We start from the raw sequence: 19,261 nt of genomic DNA on the forward strand, positions 1-19,261 counted from the left end.
AATTTTTGTGTTTTTTACTAAATATTTTAAAGTTATTATATAATTTTGTGAAAATATTTAAATAATTTTTAAATTTAAACTTTCTTTAGATAAATATAGATGAAAAGTGGGAGAGATGATAAATAGGAATTAGTGAGAATTTGGGAAAAAACTCTCAACGAAATTAGAGATAATTTAGGTGATAAATAGGAATTAGAGATAATTTAAGAGAAAGTGGGGGAGAGAATAAGTAGGAATTAGTGATAGTTTAGGAGATAAACTCTACTAAATTAGAGATAATTTAGGAGATAAATAGGAATTAGAGATAGTTTAAGAGATAAATAGCAATTAGAGATAATTTAGGAGAAAGTGGGGGAGGTAGTTTAGGAGAAATTTTATGAGAGAATATTATTTAGGTTATTGGAAATGTGTAGAGAGAGAGAGAGAGAGAAGAGAGAGATTTTAGATAATTTTTTATGGGGAAGGAGAGCCTCTCATTGATTGTTTAAAAAATGACATGGAATAAAAAAATTAAAATTTAAAAAAAGGAGAAATTTTTAGACTACTTGTTAATTGTTTGTGAATGATGGCCAATTTGGAAATTCCCATAGGCATTGGGCTTTGGGCCTATTCTCACTCTTAATTAATAATAGTTAATTAATTAAAATCATTGGGCTTTGGATCCATTCTAACTTTTAATTAATAACACTTATTAATTATTCATTAATCATTATTAATGAATGTTTACCATTTATGTGGAATCAAGGCCCAACCGAACCAAACTGAACTAAATTATGTTAAGAAAACTTTAGTTTGGTTCTCAATTTTAACCGAACCAAACCGAATTGACCAATTGTACACCCCTATGAGAAGACACCTATGGCAATTGGGGAATGATCAAATTTGAAATTTCTCTTTCTTTTCTCATAAAAAACGAAATCAAATTTCACAATAGAATTTTAGATTTACAAACAAAAGGCCCAACCATATCGATAAACCCAATTGATTTAGGCACATACGGGCTGATGTGTATCATTGCACATGTATGTATCGGGCTTGTGACAGCCCATATTGGCCATATATCATAACCTGAGCATCTATTGGCTCATACATACATGTACAATTGTCTATTGGACTCCATTTGGAAAGAGTACAAATATAAATACGTAGAGTGCAAAATCTTATATTTTGTATGTATTTGTATTATGCATATTTTTATTTATACTCTTTCCAATTTAAGCCTAAACTTTGAACTTTGAACCTTCAAAGCTGCATTTGTTTTTGATGTAAATATCAATGTAAAAGTCCACCACCATTTCATATTTGCTCGCATCTGTTTTTGATGTAAATATGGATTAGTGTAAAATTTCACTCTTACTCCATATTTTTACAGTATAAGGTTTAAATCGATGTAAATCTCCCCATTGGTTGAGTTCTCCATCAATAATTATAATACTGATGAACCATGAAGATGCAGAGGTGAGCGGCTGCTACTTGGGCGCTCCAAACCTGCACAAAAGGAGAAAAGAGCAGTTGTCACACAATATGGATCTAAGACACTGGTCCGCAGCAGCAGATCGTAACCCGGCACTTCTTAATCTAAATGGAGCTGGAGCAAAGAGGATCTTTTCCTTTCTCTGTAATGTGCTTTTTACACATGCAAGAAGCAATTGGGAGTGACTCTTTGTATAGCTTTCTATCTCGAACGTTAAGTTCCCTATTATTAAGAACAAACAACAACCAAGTAACCAATTGAGATAAGTGCTCCTAAACAGTATAGCGCATGCCCCATCAGATTTGAGACAAGTGTCTCATATTAACCAAGGATCTATTCACTTGGTGATCCAGTCTAGATTGGTTTAAATGGATATCCACTAATCCAATAAGAACTGGAACTAGGATCCAGAAAAATCCAATAATATTGTATTTCTATGCATAAAACATTTTCCATTAAACAATTAAATAATTTTTTTGTATAGAAAATAAATAAATAGATAATAATTTAAAAGAAAAAAGGTGAATGATTGTGTGTAAAAGTATTGCATAGAGATTACCATGAAATAATCATCTTCCATCAAGATGTGATTTGTCACATGGCCATTGGATATTCCAACATGTTGAAGATCAAACAAGGGTCTATGGCCAATCTACCAACAAATACGTCAATTTTATTGATATCCTTTTACATAGATTATCTCATTTAAAAAAAGTTACAATCATTCACAAAATTTTAAACCTATCGGCATTGTACTTTTGGCTCAGTTCGGAATGAACACAAATATAAATATATAGAGCGCAAAACGATGTATTTATACTGACATATTTGTGTTTGTACTCCTTCCTAACTGAGCCTTTACATCAATAAAGTTTACACGAAAAACAATTTAACAAACGCATCCTTGGTAAAAACTGAAAAGGACTTTAAGAGGATCAGACAGACCCGATTCACCCGAACCAAAACGACCCAATAATGCAGTGTTTGAGTATGCATTATCGGGCCATGACCCGATAATCTCAGTTACAGGTAGAGACCCTATATAAGGAAAGTACGAATTTCGTCTCACAGAATGTCCACGCACCCACCTAACAGCACTTGCAGTTGCAGCCGTGTATTAGAAACATTTCCCATGAATGAAAACATGGAGATATTGACGATGTGCAGCTGTAGGTGGTGGAAATCCGAACTCCTATAGCCTATAGGGTCTGTTTTGAGATTGATTCCATACGCTGACAATACTGGTGAAAAGTGAAAACTGAAAGCAAAGGAATTCTTGAATCGAAAAAAAGAAAGCAAGCAAAGGAATTCCATTTACAAGTCTTCCTTTGTTTTCTTTAACGAGCAAATAATAAAACTTCCCTTCCCTCCAACATTCATGCCAAATTTAGTGATTATTATTGTTTTTAGCTCTCATAGCTGAATGGGTTACTGTGCTTTTCCATCTAAGGTATGTTTTTCATCATTTCAGAAGAATAACGAAGTGTTGCATTCATGTTTTCTCTCTTTCTCTCTCTCTCTCTTGTTTAACTGCTTAAGTAGTGGTTTTCTGTGTCTTACAAAAAGAAAAAAATAATAGTGGTTTTGTTGGAGAATTTCTTTTTCGTGTTTTGTTTTACAGAAATGCTAGTACCTTCTGTCAAAATGCTGTTGTGGCTCCTTTTAAATTCCACTGTTGTCTGGGAAAATTTTGCTTGGATTCATTTATGGGGAATTGGGAATAGGTGGATTGATGCTACTCTTGCAAGGAAAGGGGGATGGATAGATAGGAAATTATGAAAGGAAACAAGTTTTACTTAGAAATATGAATTAAACTGTTCTAAAAAATGAATATGAATATGTATGTTTCTTGGAATTATTGTTGACAAGATGCAAATTAGACTGTGATATGAACCGCCGCATGTAATAGACCACTGTTGTAGAGAAATATAATGAGTACCTTTTAGCTCAACTCAATTGGCTTCACCTCTCAACCAAATCTGTTTCACTGACTTGGACGTTGATCTGACAATCTGCAAATGGATTACATGAAGGAATTACTGGTGCTATGTGAAATTCTATGGTAGGCATCTATAAACAGTGCGCTTTGATGTGAATATGCAGTTATCCTACAGCATGCTGAGATGGATACAGTATTGTAATTTTGTTGAGCAGCAATACTAGGGCCAAGCCACTCAGGAATTCTAGCTGCCTCAAAGGTCAAAGCTACATTTGGTTCGAGGGAGTGGGATCATGATCAGTGTTTTAAAAGGCGTGGGGGGCACCTCCTCCTCCCCCTTCCCCTCCTTCATCGTTTCTTCCACCTCATCCCCCTTCTCTTAAGGAGGTGTACGCCTTCTTATGTTCTAAACTACACCTCACGCCTCCAGGTAGTGGAACGCCTCATGTCACGCCTATGCGTTTTACAACATTGATCATGATGTAAGGCTGTATCTGGGTCATCATCTTTTTAATGCATGGATTGTATAACTTGTAGTTGTAATAAAGTTTTGTGCTGTCATGAGTTGGACTTTTGTTAATCCCCAATTGAATTTCTTAATTTTCTCTTATATTTAATTGTTATACATAATTGTTCTGTTATAACTATTTATTGTTCATCTGCATTTGTTTCTCTGTAATCATTTTGAGATAGGGTGTTATACTTTTAGCAACACTGCATTACAATTAATAATTTTTCAGATATCAATAAAAAAAACCTTGATCTTGATTGTATATTATGAGTGGATACACTCTTCAAGGATTTCTAATGTTCTTACTTCTTAGAGAGGACAAGGTGTTTGCTTCCAAGCTGAGAATCTTGTTTCCATTAGTTCCTAAATTGGATAGTTATTTAACCGGCATGCCTCCCAAAATTGGGATTGTAGGAAGTATGCAAACTACAGAATCAGTATCTTGTTGTAGCTCTGTTTTCTTTGTGGTTGCATACCCTGTATGGGGATTTTTATAGAGAGATTGAATTCACTAGATTTTTCAAATTGGGTTGAGGGAGCTTCTCTCTCATGACATACATGCATACATGCTCATGGAACTTAGTATACAATGGATTCCCCATTCACTGGATTTTTAAGATTGGATGGTTCAACCAGCCATCCTAAGTAAAAAATAGTCAGTTGATTATTGGAAACTCTCAAATTGCTAATGGGTTCCTAGATAAGCCAATTGTTTAGCTGATGAGACCCCCAAAAGTGGGATTGCAGAGAGTATCTACACTACAGGATCATTATCCATTTATAGCTCTCTCTGTTTGTTGGATACTTTGTTTGGAGCTTCAGAGAGATAGAATTCACTGGATTTCTCAGATTTGGTGGAGGGAGCATTCATTCCATTAATTACATGCCTACAGACTCATGGAATTTAACATGTAAATAGATTCCTGTCGTTTTTTAGATTGGATGGTTTCAACCAACAATCCTATATAAAACATGCAGTTAGTTGATCATTGGAAACTCCTTGATCGCTTATTGTTTCCCTTTGTCTAGGACTTCTTTACCAATATTCTGTAATTTTCTCTAATAGTAGACAGGCAATATGGTCTTTTTCTAACAAAGAAAGGAATTGTATGACGCAAATGTAGAAACATGAATGGTGATTGTTATGTGAAGTCACTCTCTATCTGTCTGTAGAGTCAGAGACATATTGTATTTGGTGTAAAGTTTGAACCTGAAGTTTCTACATTAGATGTTGCATCCTCTAAAAGGAAAAATGGCATAAAAATGGTGTCAGAGCTAAGAGTGGCATGTCTTTGTCATATTAGAGGGCAAGCCAGTAAAGGATAAATGGGGGCTTTGGTTTCAGGGTCGTGCTGTCAGCTGTGATATAGGATTGGCTACTCTGGTGCCAAATGATGTAGGATTGGCAGCTTTGGCACCAAATTGATGTAGGAATGCAATCATCCAAGGGGAGTCTAGGGCATAAGGATATGCTATGAATTATCTTATAACTAAAGGAAAAAGCATAGTGGAAAATAGAAAATTCAAAAACTAAGTGTAGGAGTGAAAATTATAAATGAAATTTGGTATGTAGATTTTGAGTTAATAGTTGTAGAGGACAACCAATTTGGTAGGTTTTTGAGTACTTCTTGCAGGAAAGAATGAAAATTCCACTTTGTGAAGACCCAAAAATTCTGGAATCTAGGGCTATAGGTAGAACTTTGAGGTGAGATTTCTTCTAATGAAAGGTGATGAATATGTATGGAGGGTTGTCCCAATACAAGAGAAATTGGAGATGGTTTGACACAAAAGGACAAAAATTGATAGAATGAGAAAAATTTGGGTTTTATGTAAAATAAAGTAAAACTTACCTAAATCAGTTTCAGTCCTTTGGTAATGTTGAATGAGTGCCTTTAATAATGAACTTATGGGCTTTGGCTGTAAATTCTGCTTACAAAATTAAAGAGAAAATAGAGAGATAAAGAAGGGAGAAACCTAGAATCACATAAGAAAAAAAATGATTGAATTTCCATTCATCATCATTGTCGGAACCTTATCCTAACTATATGGAGTCAGCTACTTGAATCCTGTTTCACCATTCCATTCTGTTTAATGCTATATCCATTGTTAAATGATGAGTGCTTAGATCATTTCTTACTTCTTTGATCCATTTGACTTTTGGTCTGCCCCTAGCTTTCTAGCCCCTTTAACATGTAACAGATCACTTCTTCTTATAGGTGATGTAGTGGTGGCCTTCTATGCATGTGACCAAACCATCTTAGTTTACTTTCTCTCATTTTATCACCTACTTGAGATACACCTAGGTTCCTTTGAATGACATCATTTCGGTCCCTCATTTGTAGTATTTCCACTCATCCATCTCAGCATATGAATTTCTTCCACACTCATTTTTTGGACATGTTTCTTCACACTCCCGAACTACTTAACCAATGACTATGAAACTTTAAACATACCTAAACTATGACTAGGTAAATCAAACTCTATGGTCACATCCCATAGATAACATGTAAACTTACCAATTTTTTTTATGATCTAAAAATACAAAATAAAAACAAAAAAACATAAAAGCTTCAGAAAATTCCATTTATGAGCACTTGGATCCTGCATTATGTTGATAGTTGTATACACTTTGGATGAATATTAGACATCATGATGACCATAAATTGGAGATATGCCTTGTTGTGCATTATATTAGATTAAACTAATAAGAAACAACCTCTGAAGAAATATTAGTGGCTTCATGTATTCATGATCTTTAGGTGCAGTTGAACTGCATAATTGGAAATCAAGTATGGCTTTCTAGAATGGTTGATATGTTCCATGGAAGTGCTCAAGAAGTTCTCATTACAATTTAGAATTACCCATGAGGGGGAGGTACCATGGGGGGAGGAGAAGCCAATAAACATGGATGGAGGCCAACTATCCATGGAGATTCTGGGGCATGGGGGGACCATGGCTCCCCTGGGTCCCCCTAGCTCCACTCCTGATTTAAGTCTTGAGTTTGTGATGAAAGCTTTAAGATCCACAATTACCTTGGATGTACAACCATAAGTGGGAAGATGGAGATAACCAAAGATTATCTGTTTATTTCTTTTGGTGCAAAATTTAGTTGTATCTGGTAAGTAAAAAATGTAGGGATACAATGTTGTAAAGTTTCTTTATTGAAGTTGATGTTGTGCGATCCGACTGCTCCCTGCTGGAGGATGATCTGGCTTCCAGTCGGATAGCGAGCTAGGTAAATCTGCAAAATAAGACCAGAGAACTCGAGGTGGCCAGCCTAGCGAGGTCGCTCCGATGCTTAAGTTAGTAAGTTGTTTGCGAGCTGAAATATCTTTGAGAATGTAGAGAGCTAGAGAGCTAGAGAGCAGAGAAATCACGCGTACCTTTTCTTTTTTTTTTCTTTCTCTCCCCCCGGGTCTTTGGGGTTGGTGCCTTTATATAGGCATTGTCTAGCGTGGTCTTCACGCACCGTATCCGAGATTTCCGAGAGGTTGCCTAAGTCGTCCGAGATTCCCGGAGGCAACCACCATGCACGTTGACCACCCTTCGGATCATTCGGTACGTTTGCCAACTTCCAAGGATCGTGGGAGTGTTGGGATATGCATGCCGAATTTGTTGGCTAGCACGTCTCGCAGGTTGCCAGGTTGGCACCTGTGCCAGGCCGCCAGTTTGGCGCCTATGCCAGGCCGCCAGTTCGGCGCTTGTGCCAGGCCACCAGTTCGGTGCCTGTGCCAGGTCACCAGGTCGGCGCCTGTGCCAGGCCGCCAGGTTGGCGCCTGTGCCACGTCGCCAATTTGGTGCCTGTGCTAGGTCGCCAGTTCGGTGCCTGTGCCAAGCCGCTAGGTCGGCGCCTGTGCCAGGCTGCCAGTTGGGACACCATCATCTTGGCTAAGGCAAGTTGTTGCCTAAGTGGTTTCGGATGTCACCTAGTTGTTCCGAGATGCCATGTGTCACAATGTCATTGGAGGGCCAAATCCGCCCTCATCAATTGCCCCCCACTCCCGAGCTAAAAGTAACTCGACGAAGGGAGTAGATTGCTCCTTTTGGCCTGGAATGACTAATTCGATGAGCTTGTAAGCATCGATCCAATTTGCTTCTCAGGTCAGAAGAGTCCAAGTATTTGCAGCTTTGGGCTCTGGGAGCGACTCGCAGTCCATTCTCCTTACCCTTGATTTTTCCCATGCCGAAGAGGCGACTGGGTCTTATGTGGTGCCGAGATCTTTTATCAGCTCGGTACTTTAGCCCTTGGGCTCTGAGAGCGACTCACACTCCACTCTCCTTACCCTTGATTTTGCCCATGCCGAAGAGGCGATTGGGTCTTATGTGGTGCCGAGGTCTTTTATCAGCTCGGTACTTTAGATTTACGACTGTGCTGCATCAGCCTCGTTAGTGACGCCGGTCACCCATTCCTACAAAAAGCTAATGGGAGCTCGACCTACAGGGGCAACACTACTGACTTTAGGTTACTAGATCGCATGGGAGCCCTTGAAGGCTCGACCGGCAAGGGCGTCCGTGCAGTCCGTTGGCTGCCAACTCCTGCGGGAGCCACGAAGAGCTCATCTTGTAGAGGGTACCTCGCGAAGAGGACTGATGAAGCTTTATCCGAGTTGAAATAAAGTCGGCAGAGCTATTGGCCATCAACTTTCTGCTTAGTCCTTGAGTTCATAAAAAATGGAAATTTGAAAGTGAGAGCTTTAGTTTCTAAAAGGTGAGAACTTAGATTTCTGGAAGAAGAGGACTTAGCCTTTCAAAAGATGAAAACTTAGCTTTTTGTAGCATTTCCCATAGACGGTGCCAATTGATGTTGCGCGATCTGATTGCTCCCTGCTGGAGGATGATCTGGCTTCCAGTCGGACAGCGAGCTAGGTAAATCTGCAAAATAAGACCAGAGAACCTGGGGTGGATAGCCCAGCGAGGTCGCTCCGATGCTTAAGTTAGTAAGTTGTTTGCGAGCTGAAATATCTTCGAGAATGTAGAGAGCTAGAGAGCAGAGAAATCACACATGCCTTTTCTTTTTTTTCTTTTTCTCTCCCCTCGGGTCTTTGGGGTTGGTGCCTTTATATAGGCATTGTCTGGCGTGGGCTTCACACACCATATCCAAGATTTCCGAGAGGTTGCCTAAGTGGTCCGAGATTCCAGGAGGCAACCGCCATGCACGTTGACCACCCTCCGGATCGTTCGGTACGTGGGCCAACTTCCAAGGATCGTGGGAGTGTTGGGATATGCATGCCGAATTTGTTGGCGAGCACGTCTCGCAGGTCGCCAGGTCGGCGCCTGTGCCAGTCCGCCAGTTCAGCGCCTATGCCAGGCCACCAGTTCGGCACCTGTGCCAAGTCGCCAATTCGGCGCTTGTGCTAAGTCGCCACCAGTTCGGCACCTATGCCAGGCCGCCAGGTTGGTGCCTATGCCAGGCCGCCAAGTTGGCGCCTGTGCTAGGCTGCCAGCTGGGACACCATCATCTTGGCTAAGGCAAGTTGTTGCCTAAGTGGTTCCGGATGTCACCTAGTTATTCCGAGATGCCATGTGTCACAATGTCATTGGAGGGACAAATCCGCCCTCATCAGAAGTAATTATAGAATTAATGCTCTGACTTCTTGTTCTTTGAATCTGTAAACATGATATTGATTCTCTTAAGTTTATTTTGTCATTCATAATAGATGGACATGATATTCTTATGTGACTTTGTTGATTCCATCTGGGATCCCAAGCTGTTTTTGGATGAAGCTACAGAAATAGATAATCCATCAAAGATATTATTGGTGAGAGATGTTCATCAAGAAGACATGACTGTGAATGCAGCAGGTAATGTGCTGCTATTGGCTTCTAATAATTGGTTACTGACTATTGTCTGAGTTATGATATATTATACTTGCTATATGTAGTTACATACCTTAGAGTTTGACATCTAAATTTTCTCATACTTGAATTTAAAGTTGTTGCTACCATTTGTTTGAACATACACATATTTAAGGAATAAAACATTGATATGATGTGTCGCATGCACTGGACCTTATTGCATTGATATACCATCATTCAGATTGATACCATTGTTATAACAGTTGAACAGATTTTTATTTATTTATTTTTTTTTTTGGGGGGGGGGGGTAAGACTGAAGACTAACGGTACCACTGTCCTTGCCTCGTGTTCACCTGTTACCCATTGAGAGAAACTTCTGCCCTCTTAAAGAAGATACTCTTCTTGATAAAGTCATAAACAATAAAGTGATGCTACCATCTAGACATTACCTTCACATGAGTCTGGGCTATGTCCCACCTACAAGATTTTTTTTTCCCGTTTTTTGTTTTTTGTACCAAAAATCAGAAATATTGATGAGTTTACTTCTGTAGTTTCATTGTATTCATTTGGATGATCAGAAATATTTAAGATTCTACTGAGGTTGGTGCAAGTCAACAAAGCATTAGCCAACTAACTGGAGGCTAATAAAGGACAGTCCAGTGCATGAGGCTCCCGTCAATGCGGGGTCTGGGGAGGGACAGATGTATGCAGCCTTACCCCTCCACATACAGAGAGGCTTGTTCCCAAGATTTGAATCCTGGTCATCCAGGTTGCAATGGAGTAACCGAACCATTGCGCCAAGGCCCATGACCCTACTGTTTTCCCCTAGCTATTTTAAGGAAGAAAGAAAATTTTTACAAGAATCCACTGGCAAATGGTTAAAATTGATCATTCTGAGCTCTCTCTCTCTCTCTCTCTCTCTCTCCATAGGACACTCTCTTAAGTAGGATGCATAAGTTATGGTTCATGCTTTTGTACATAAGACAAATGCTGAGATATGAACACCTGCATATTGATGAGACAACAATTTTGTATGGTTCTTTAATTGAAAGGTTAATTTTGAGGTAATCTATGCTGATTTATTACACCAAAAAAATATTATAATTTTTAAGGGAGTCGTACAACTGAAGCCTTGATTGAAAACATTGCTTTTAAGGTGGTTCATTGGGTGAAAACAACAACACTTTTTGAACCATTTACTATAGATGATGCTGCAAGGGGCTGGCAACAGATTGAGACTTATCCACTCCCTTGGGTGAAAACAATAACACTCTTTGAACCATTTACCATAGATGATGTTGTAAGGGGCTGGCGACAGATTGAGACTCCTCCACTTCAAAGGCCTTAACAGTCAGCATTTCGTCACCTCCATGGCCAAACTGTATTAAACATGATTTTGATGGATGCAGCTTGGTTGACACCGGATTAGCTGGAGTGGGGGGTTTTCAGAAATCATGAAGGGGAAATATTAACAATTTATTCAGGTCTCATTGGTCAAGGTAATTCAGTCAAGGCAGAACTGGTGGCACTAGTGGAGGGTGACTCGCACAATCATTGGGTGGATGAAGAATAATAGTAAGGCCTATGGTGCTACAGGAACACCATACAAGAGGAAATTTGTGCAAGGGAGCTAAGAGTTGCACTTAGGTGGATAATAAGATCAGCCAATGGTATGACAGACACACTAGGAAGACAAGGACCAATAGGGATCTAATGTTTTGGGAGCCAGTGACAGGGAACATCTTTTTTTTTTTTTTTTTTCTTTTGGTAAACCACTAATAGGGAACTTGAGAACTTTGTATCCTAACTAAAGGAAGTGGTATTGCAGGGTTTGGAGTTTAACTCCTCTATATAACCCTTGGGTGATTTATTGTACATATCCATTATTCTATCCACAAGTTAATAATTTTTTTTTCAAGTTAACCATAAAAAATATTCTCTGCAGATAATTTGGTGGATCAGAACTTATCTGGACTCAACATAGTGGCAGAGACCATCCCTCTTTCAGCCAATAACTGAGTCTCCAGGAACTCATTTGAGTATACTACATCAGTAACTCAGACGCTAAAACAAGTATGTACTAGTTCATGCATATTCTGGGAGCTTGCATACAATACCTAGGTTCTTTCTAGTGAAAATGCTACTTTCATGGTTCATTAGATGGTTAAAATTGTTGTCCAACAATCATGCAAGATGTGGTATTTGCAAACCAAGATTAACCTATCATGGAGTGAGGATTATGCTCAGTACTCTGTGAAACCTGTGATTAAAAACAACCTGATCCTGATCAAGCCATCAATTAAAGTGGGAGAAGAGGGAAATGAAAGGGAATTGTGTGTGTGTGTGTGGGGTGGGGGGGGGGGACACCTGCAAATCTGCAATAGGGGAGAGAGGTTGTGATTTTTTCTGTTCATCTCCATTGTTCCGTGCAGCATGCTGTTATTGAATATGAACAAAATACCATGACGTCCCTCAGGATGGCAAAGGCCATATTCCAGTTTTCCATGTGCATTTCTTATACATTTCTTGGCAACAAGTTATTTGATCCACTCAATCTGCAAAAGGTTTATGCTTAGAGGTATTGCATTGCATCTAGATGCTTATAACAGAAAATAATAGAGAATGTTTCATTGCCCCTGTTTAGTCCATGTTCAAACTTTCAAATGCCAAGAATGCCCTTAATCTTTTGCTTTTAGTTCCACTATTAGATAAAGGAGAAAGGTTCAATACCTCTTTCACCAGCTCTTAGACTTTTGATTTGCACCTTTAACCCTTGTCCCCCTTCCCTCTTATTCTCCAATCTACCTATTTAAAGTTATATTGTCAAACCCAGCTCTCTATCTCTCTCTCTCTAACAGATTTTCCATGTGGCCAGTATGTCTTAATTAAAAGTTATTAGAAATGTGCTAGTTGCAATTTTCTCATCCAGTTACAAATCTTTACTGTAGGATAGGAGTTTGTCCTTTTGCTCAAGTTTCCACTAATTTGAAGTTTAGAAGCTATCTGGATGGGAAATTGGCATCTCTCACAGAACCATAGGTTTAAAGAAGTTGGATCCCTTCTAGAAATTTGACAAATATGAATCTGTAATATTAAGGTGTCAACTTTGGTTGGAAATTATTTAACAAATCTGGAATTCTGGATAACAATACAATGGAGGTTGTTGAGGTTTTTGCATCTTAATTAAGTTTGATGCTCCACATGGCCATGTTTAAATATCACTGTCAATAGATGCACTCAAGGTAAAAAGATGAATTATATATTGTGATGTCCCCTCACAAGCGTAGTTCGAGAATGTTTGTACCCAGGACATATGTAAAATAACTGTTATTGTTAAGGGCTTAATGCATTCTGTTTCTGCTTTTTTGCTTTATATGCTTTCAGATTTCATTTTTGCTTATATTGCTTATGAGGAATCCCAGAAGCTAAGAAGTCATGATCAATACAATGGATGGAGTTCAGCATCATTTACATTATGGGTATGATATGTATTTCCTCCTTGCCTTAGAGGGTGTTTGACTACAATCTGGAGTCATGGCTATCTGTTGGTTGGCTTACAACGGTGGGGTTGTCAAACACCAGAAACACACATAAAACACCAATGTACTAGTTCATCACTTGATAAATCTGTGGTTGATAGAAAATAAACATGGGTTGTTAATAACAACAACCAAAGGGGGACAAGATTGAGGATGATATCAACTGTCTGATCCATCAATTTGATATAAATTGTTGATTCGATTTGATCAATTCATCTATTTGAGCTGCAACTATGATCCCGCGCATTGGAAAGTTTTTGGTCAGGCAAAAGTTATTTCTTATCTCTACTGAGTAGATATTAATAGTCATGAGTAATGATGCTGACCCAGATGATGGTGAATTGATGGAGCATGTCCAACCATTGCACATGCAAGCTTCCCAATTAATGACCGTCAACCGTTGCATGGCGTACCCAAACCATACCCACACAAAACAAAACAAAAGAGGTCCCCCAGCCCACGTTTCCTGGCTCTTACTCTTTCTTTCATCATCGCCACAAGACGTCAAGACCCACTCTCCGCCTTTACCTCCTCGTGATTCCATTGATTTGAGTTTTTCCGAAGTCTCCTTTGAGTCAAAAAAATACAGACTATGACTATAACTCAACAGCAAAAACAAGTAAACAACTGGGAGATCTGACAGCAATACCGAGTCGATTTTGAGGAAACTTTTCCTTTTTATCTTTAAGAGCCATGAGCTTATATGGATCATAACTCGTTTTCTTTCACAGTTATTAGCAATTTTACCAGGTTTTCATCTTCAAATCTAGAATACCCAGGATGCAGAATTGTTGGGGTCCCTCGATTCAAAGGGCGCCCACGACGAGATCTACTAGACTAGATCATGTTATGCCAAACTGTGCCTTTCTTTGGGATGTCTGAGTCCAAGACAAATTGGTGAAAAAACCCAGACGAGAATTTGGCAGCAAAACGAATTCTGCAATTGGAAGCAGTGGATGGGAGCCTGTGCCTTTCTTTGGGATGTCTGAGTCCAAGACAAATTGGTGAAAAAAAACCAGATGAGAATTTGGCAGCATAATGAATTATGCAATTGTAAGCAGTGGATGGGAGCATGACCCACATGCCATAACCCATTATTCGACGGAACCCACCTATAACTGATGCCGGACCCATCACCAGCTCTTCCGACCGTCGACTGTAATTTTCATAGCCCTTTTTCAGAGGAGGTGATAAATCAGATATTAGGTCCTGTTAGAGGGGATGTTAGAATTTGGAAATCTCAAATCTGTTAAGAGTAGAGCCCATCAACATATATCCCCGACATACAGGATACATACACCAGACAGTGCAAATGTGAGTAATGAAGACTCCCAATCACCCCTCTCCTTTGGCTTGGTCTTCCGATTTCTTGGCTATTTCTTTTCTGTTGTAGAGAGAAAAATGGTCAAGATTCCTTGCCTACCCATCCAATTGTGTTCTGACAGTTGGCACATTTACTTTCAATAACCCAGCAATCTCCACCCTCTCTCACAGATCTCTAGTGCTTGTAATAGAAATCATCATTTCTTCTTCTTCTTCTTCTTATTTTTTGAATTGTTCATATGAAGTTGAGTTGGATCAACTATATATTCATTGAAAATAGAACTCTCTTCCACCATCAACAACTGGAGTCCCAAAAAGATAGTTTTTCTTTTACTGAGAAACCAATTTGAGAATAACCACTGCAAATGAGGAATCTCCATTTACAGTATTGTTGGATCAATAAAGGATGGACAATTATTATTATTATTTTTTCTCATAAAAGTTTGATAGAAGAAGCATTCATGAAATATGAAGAGAGAGAGAGAGAGAGAGAGAGAAAAAAGAGACAAACACAATTTTTTTTCTCATGTTTATGGATCTCCCTGACAAGCAAGCGAAAGGAGAATGAGAAAAGTAGATTAGAAAAGAAAGCAGGGAAGAGAAGTTTGAGATCAAATTGTACAATTGGGACAAGACCTCTATTTTTCTCTGCAGAAAAATCATGACCCATTAATGCTCTCCTCACCAATTCCATTATAGGTTTTACAAAACTAAATCTTTTCAAGCAGAGGAACCTGAAACTTTCGGAGATGTAACCGGAAAGAGCGGCAAAAGTTGGGGCGTTGAGTCTCTCGGGGTCGTAATAGGCGATGGATGCAAATAAAATCCCTTCTCTGCAATCGCTTTCTCTTCTTCTGAAGAAGTGCTGATAGAATTACCGGCACAAGGAGTAGGAGACCTGTTAAATGGGTCTGGGATCAACGGCGTAACCGGGCTGAGGACAAGCGAAGGAAAATCAAGCATACTGGGTGACAAGATCTCTGGCTTCCGCGGCGAGAACCCAGAATTCTGGACCAAGCCAGGCATCAAAGGACTGATCTTGAGATTCTTGAGACTGTTCCTCCTCTCGTAAAGCTTAAACCCTTGTTTCTTGGGGCCGGTCTTGATGGGTGGTATGGCGCTCTTGGAGGAAGGATCGACGGTGGCCTTGGACGCTTGCTTGACTGTCTCCGATGACCCAGTGAGCATCTGGACTACTTGTTTGAAGGAAGAGGTGTCTGCTTGGATGAAGGTTGTTGGGTATGCATTGGTTTCAGATCTGGCTATGGGCTTTGGCGTCGAAGGGAGCTGAACTCCATTGCTGTTGCTGCTGCTACTGCTGCTACTGTTGCTGCTATTGCTGTTTGGGGAGGTTAGGGCAGATGGGTTCTCTCGCTCTTGAGGTTTTGGAGAGTTTTCCATTGATGGGTTTTCTTCTTTCTCCTACACACTTTGGTGGATGGATAGACCTTTTGGTTTTGGGCAGAGAGGAAGAAAGGGAGGGAGAGAGATGTGTGAAGAACAAGGTTTGATGGGGGATGATGAGACTACTTTATTTTGTGTTCCCTCTATCTCTTTCTCTCGTCTCTCCTTCTTCCCTCCATCTCTTCTCTCTCTCTCCTTTGTTGCTTTGGTGATGAGAATGGTTTTTGTATTGATGTGGGAGGTTTTTTGATTGGGTGTTTGAGAAAATGCCCAACGGTTTCAAGGGAAAATACGATAAGACGCCATTGGCTGGTCTTGGAATTTCATTGGTGGGGCTGCTGTGTGTGGAGGTCGTCAAAGGCTTCAATATTTCCATTGACTTCAGAGCCCTGACGCTGACTCTTCTGTTGGGGGTTGCACCCCCTACTCGCCCGACCCCCTTTCTCTTTATTACGAGACCGGATCTGCTCCTCACAAGCGCTTCACACACGCATCCTATCATACATTAGGAACATCTTCGGTACTTATTTATTATTATTTATGGAAAATATTTTCAATGCACGGTGTATGTACATGTGAGGCGTCCATTTGTGAGGAGCAGATTCTGTTACATGTTCATCAAAAAAAAAAAAACCCTTTATTACATTGATCCCAACAGTTCACCATTTTTTATGACCTCCTAATTACCATTTTTTTTCCATCATCAAGGGTGGGTTAAAATTTTGCCAGATGGAGGGTTTTGATTGATGTCATGAGGAATTTCATCCTCAACTGTACACGTGGTGGACTCCCAAGGAATTTGATTTGACGGGTCAATTTGATATATCATGATCCTTTGCCCAATCAGAAGATACATGGAGTATAGGGTCCAGGAAGATGTGAACTCTTATCTTGTAAAGAGTACCCTAATTTTCACATGAGATATGAGATAGAGAGGTTTTTGGATTTGTGCTTAGATTTCAATAATGTTGTAAACTGAAATATTGGAAAATGGGGGAAAGAGAGAAGTGAATGGAAAGGAAAGAGAAGAGAAAGGGAGGGGTGAAGGTGAAGGGGATTAGGGGACCACATGTCCTATTCCAAATTACTACATGAAGAGGCCTCTCATCTACGGTCACAAAATCAAGGCCATTCTGGTGTGGAGTTCCTAACTAACTTCATGCATGCCAAATTAATGGTGTAACAAGATTAGTTCACACAATTTGATCAAGTCATGAGCAGAACAAATCGCCGCCGATGATCAGTTGATCGAAAACGGTCATTACCCAATGTTGGTCCCAGCCATCTGGAGTCTAAAAACTGCAAAATGTGCTTAGACTAATGAACTACATCAATTGTAATTAACAACATGAATTGGGTTCATGAGATTAATTAACAAATTCCAACTGGTCAATTGCCTTATAAAACTAAGAGGGATTAACAGGCTTGACTTTTGGATTAGTAAAATAAACACAAAAGTTGCATCAAGAAATATTTAGTTGGAATGTGGCATTTTGGTAGATAAGAACTGGGTGAATGGCATTCTTTAAACAATGTATGTATGTTGAGTAGGGAAACCTTGAAGGGTCCGCTTCAGTTGAAAATCTCACCGTCAGAGGCGGTCAATGATGTTTGGGTAGTTGTTTACATCACGGGACCGGCCACTAAAATCCAACTTGTAAGTTTTGACAACCCAGTCATCAAAAACATCTTAATTTCCTTCTCTGCATTTATTCTGAAAGTTGAGCAAAATCAAGTTACACAGTTTTTTTAAGTTGATACAAGATTAGGGAGGAGGAATTGTCTTAGCCACATGATGATGTTGAGTCCTGATTAAGCCAAAAAGCCTATGATTTTGATGCATGATTGCTCAATTTTGGATGGTCAAGATTGGCAGGGGAGACTTTGGTAATTAATCTTGTTATTAGCTTTAAGGAAAAGGCATCCATAAGATAATTGCTTGTGATAATGATGGTCATAGCTTCTATGGACCAAAGCCCACAAGATAATAATGTAGAAAGGATCCTGGTTGGTACATGTTTTGGTTGGATACGGGCATTTAAGTGAGAAAGGAAATAGGGGCTTGACTTTGTGTCCTTGGTTGCTTGTAGATGGGGTGAGGGAGACCCACAATTTTGTGTTCCTTTCTTCTTTTATTTCTAATAAAGTAATCAACAACTAAAGACTTGCAGTCTTTCAGTCTTGCAGTGGAGAGAGAAAGAGAGAAACTTTATTGGATCTCTACCAGCAGTCAGTGTCAAGTGGAGCCTCTTTTACACCCCATGAAAGTTTTGAGTCATAGCACTAGTCCATGATCAGTGAACTGTCAAAAGTGTATGTCAGGGATGCTTTCTTTGCATCTCAGTGCTTTATAAACAATCAAACAACAACAACAAAAGCTAAAGTTTCAGGATATCTAACTCAAGTTTCAGTTAGATTGCTTTTAACTCGCCTATCTCAACTCAGTTTTAACTCAATCACTCGGCTAAGTTTCAAATATCATTAGTTTTCTTTTCTTGGGGGAAGCTGATGAGAAAAGTCTCAATTGCAATCCCTTTCTAGGGAATTCCCCTCTCTGCTTTAAGTCTACTTCAAGGCTTAAGTATTGATATGTATTTGTTTTCAGGGTCATCAAAATACTGATTTTGTGGCTATATTCTGTGGTTAATACCTTCAGGTTCAAAGCTTGACGCTTGAACATTTTTGCGTATCGTATGTATCGATACTTTGAACTATGGTCCAGTTCTCTTTCTGAAGATGCCTTGCCATCCACATCTTCCATGATTTCTCCACATCACCCTCTTGTCATTCTCCAGTTGTAGGAAAAGTGTCAAGGATTCCATAAAAGGAAGCCCCACTGCATAAAAAATAATATGTACTCGACTGATTTGTGTCTTAATACACAAGATTCTCTTAAAACTCAACAAAACTCTGAGAAAGGCCAACTTTGAGTTTTGACACATTCTATGTTGGTCAAGAACCATACAACAGGACCTACATGGACTTAGACACGGGAATTGGAATCTAACAGGGTGCCAGTTAATCAAATTTATTGAGCCAAAACAATCTTGAACCCACATTTTGTGCATCCAGTGGACCCAGTGTAGGGTTATCTATGCTGTATTTCTAACCCTTTAAAGAGAATCCAACAGAATGAGCACTTAATATAATTAGGCTGATCTCTTGTCTTGAGGGGCCTATAAATTGAATACTTGGATTGATTGATAAGAATGTCCAGAGCTCTCTGTCAAGGCTGGATGATGAAAAGTAGCTGATAGTAAAAAAAGACTATCTA

The 19,261-nt window shown here is 39.3% G+C and overlaps 1 protein-coding gene and 1 long non-coding RNA gene across 6 annotated transcripts; one reads left to right on the forward strand and one right to left on the reverse strand.

Moving 5' to 3' along the window:
- The first annotated feature begins 2,529 nt into the window (after positions 1–2,529).
- On the forward strand, positions 2,530–15,072 carry LOC148803840 (uncharacterized). 5 transcript variants are annotated; one of them, XR_016080170.1, is made up of 4 exons: positions 2,530–2,924; positions 9,582–9,726; positions 11,667–11,794; positions 13,106–15,072. It is a non-coding gene; the product is annotated as an uncharacterized LOC148803840 (long non-coding RNA). The 5 variants fall into 5 exon arrangements; XR_016080172.1 differs by having other exon boundaries at positions 13,144–15,072; XR_016080171.1 differs by lacking the exon at positions 13,106–15,072 and adding an exon at positions 12,670–13,094.
- Positions 15,073–15,076: 4 nt separating this feature from the next.
- On the reverse strand, positions 15,077–16,219 carry LOC104608204 (VQ motif-containing protein 4). Its single transcript, XM_010274120.3, has one exon. The coding sequence runs from the start codon at positions 15,982–15,984 to the stop codon at positions 15,304–15,306; it is 681 nt and encodes a 226-aa protein (XP_010272422.1). The 5' UTR covers positions 15,985–16,219; the 3' UTR covers positions 15,077–15,303.
- Positions 16,220–19,261: the final 3,042 nt, after the last annotated feature.

Source organism: Nelumbo nucifera, chromosome 1 (genome assembly GCF_055504915.1).
Source record: "Nelumbo nucifera cultivar China Antique chromosome 1, China Antique-T2T, whole genome shotgun sequence".
Classification (NCBI taxonomy): domain Eukaryota; kingdom Viridiplantae; phylum Streptophyta; class Magnoliopsida; order Proteales; family Nelumbonaceae; genus Nelumbo; species Nelumbo nucifera.

What these genes read in the sequence shown, in the direction of transcription:
- LOC104608204 (XM_010274120.3), bottom strand. Translation starts at nt 15,984, where the DNA reads ATGGAAAACTCTCCAAAACCTCAAGAGCGAGAGAACCCATCTGCCCTA.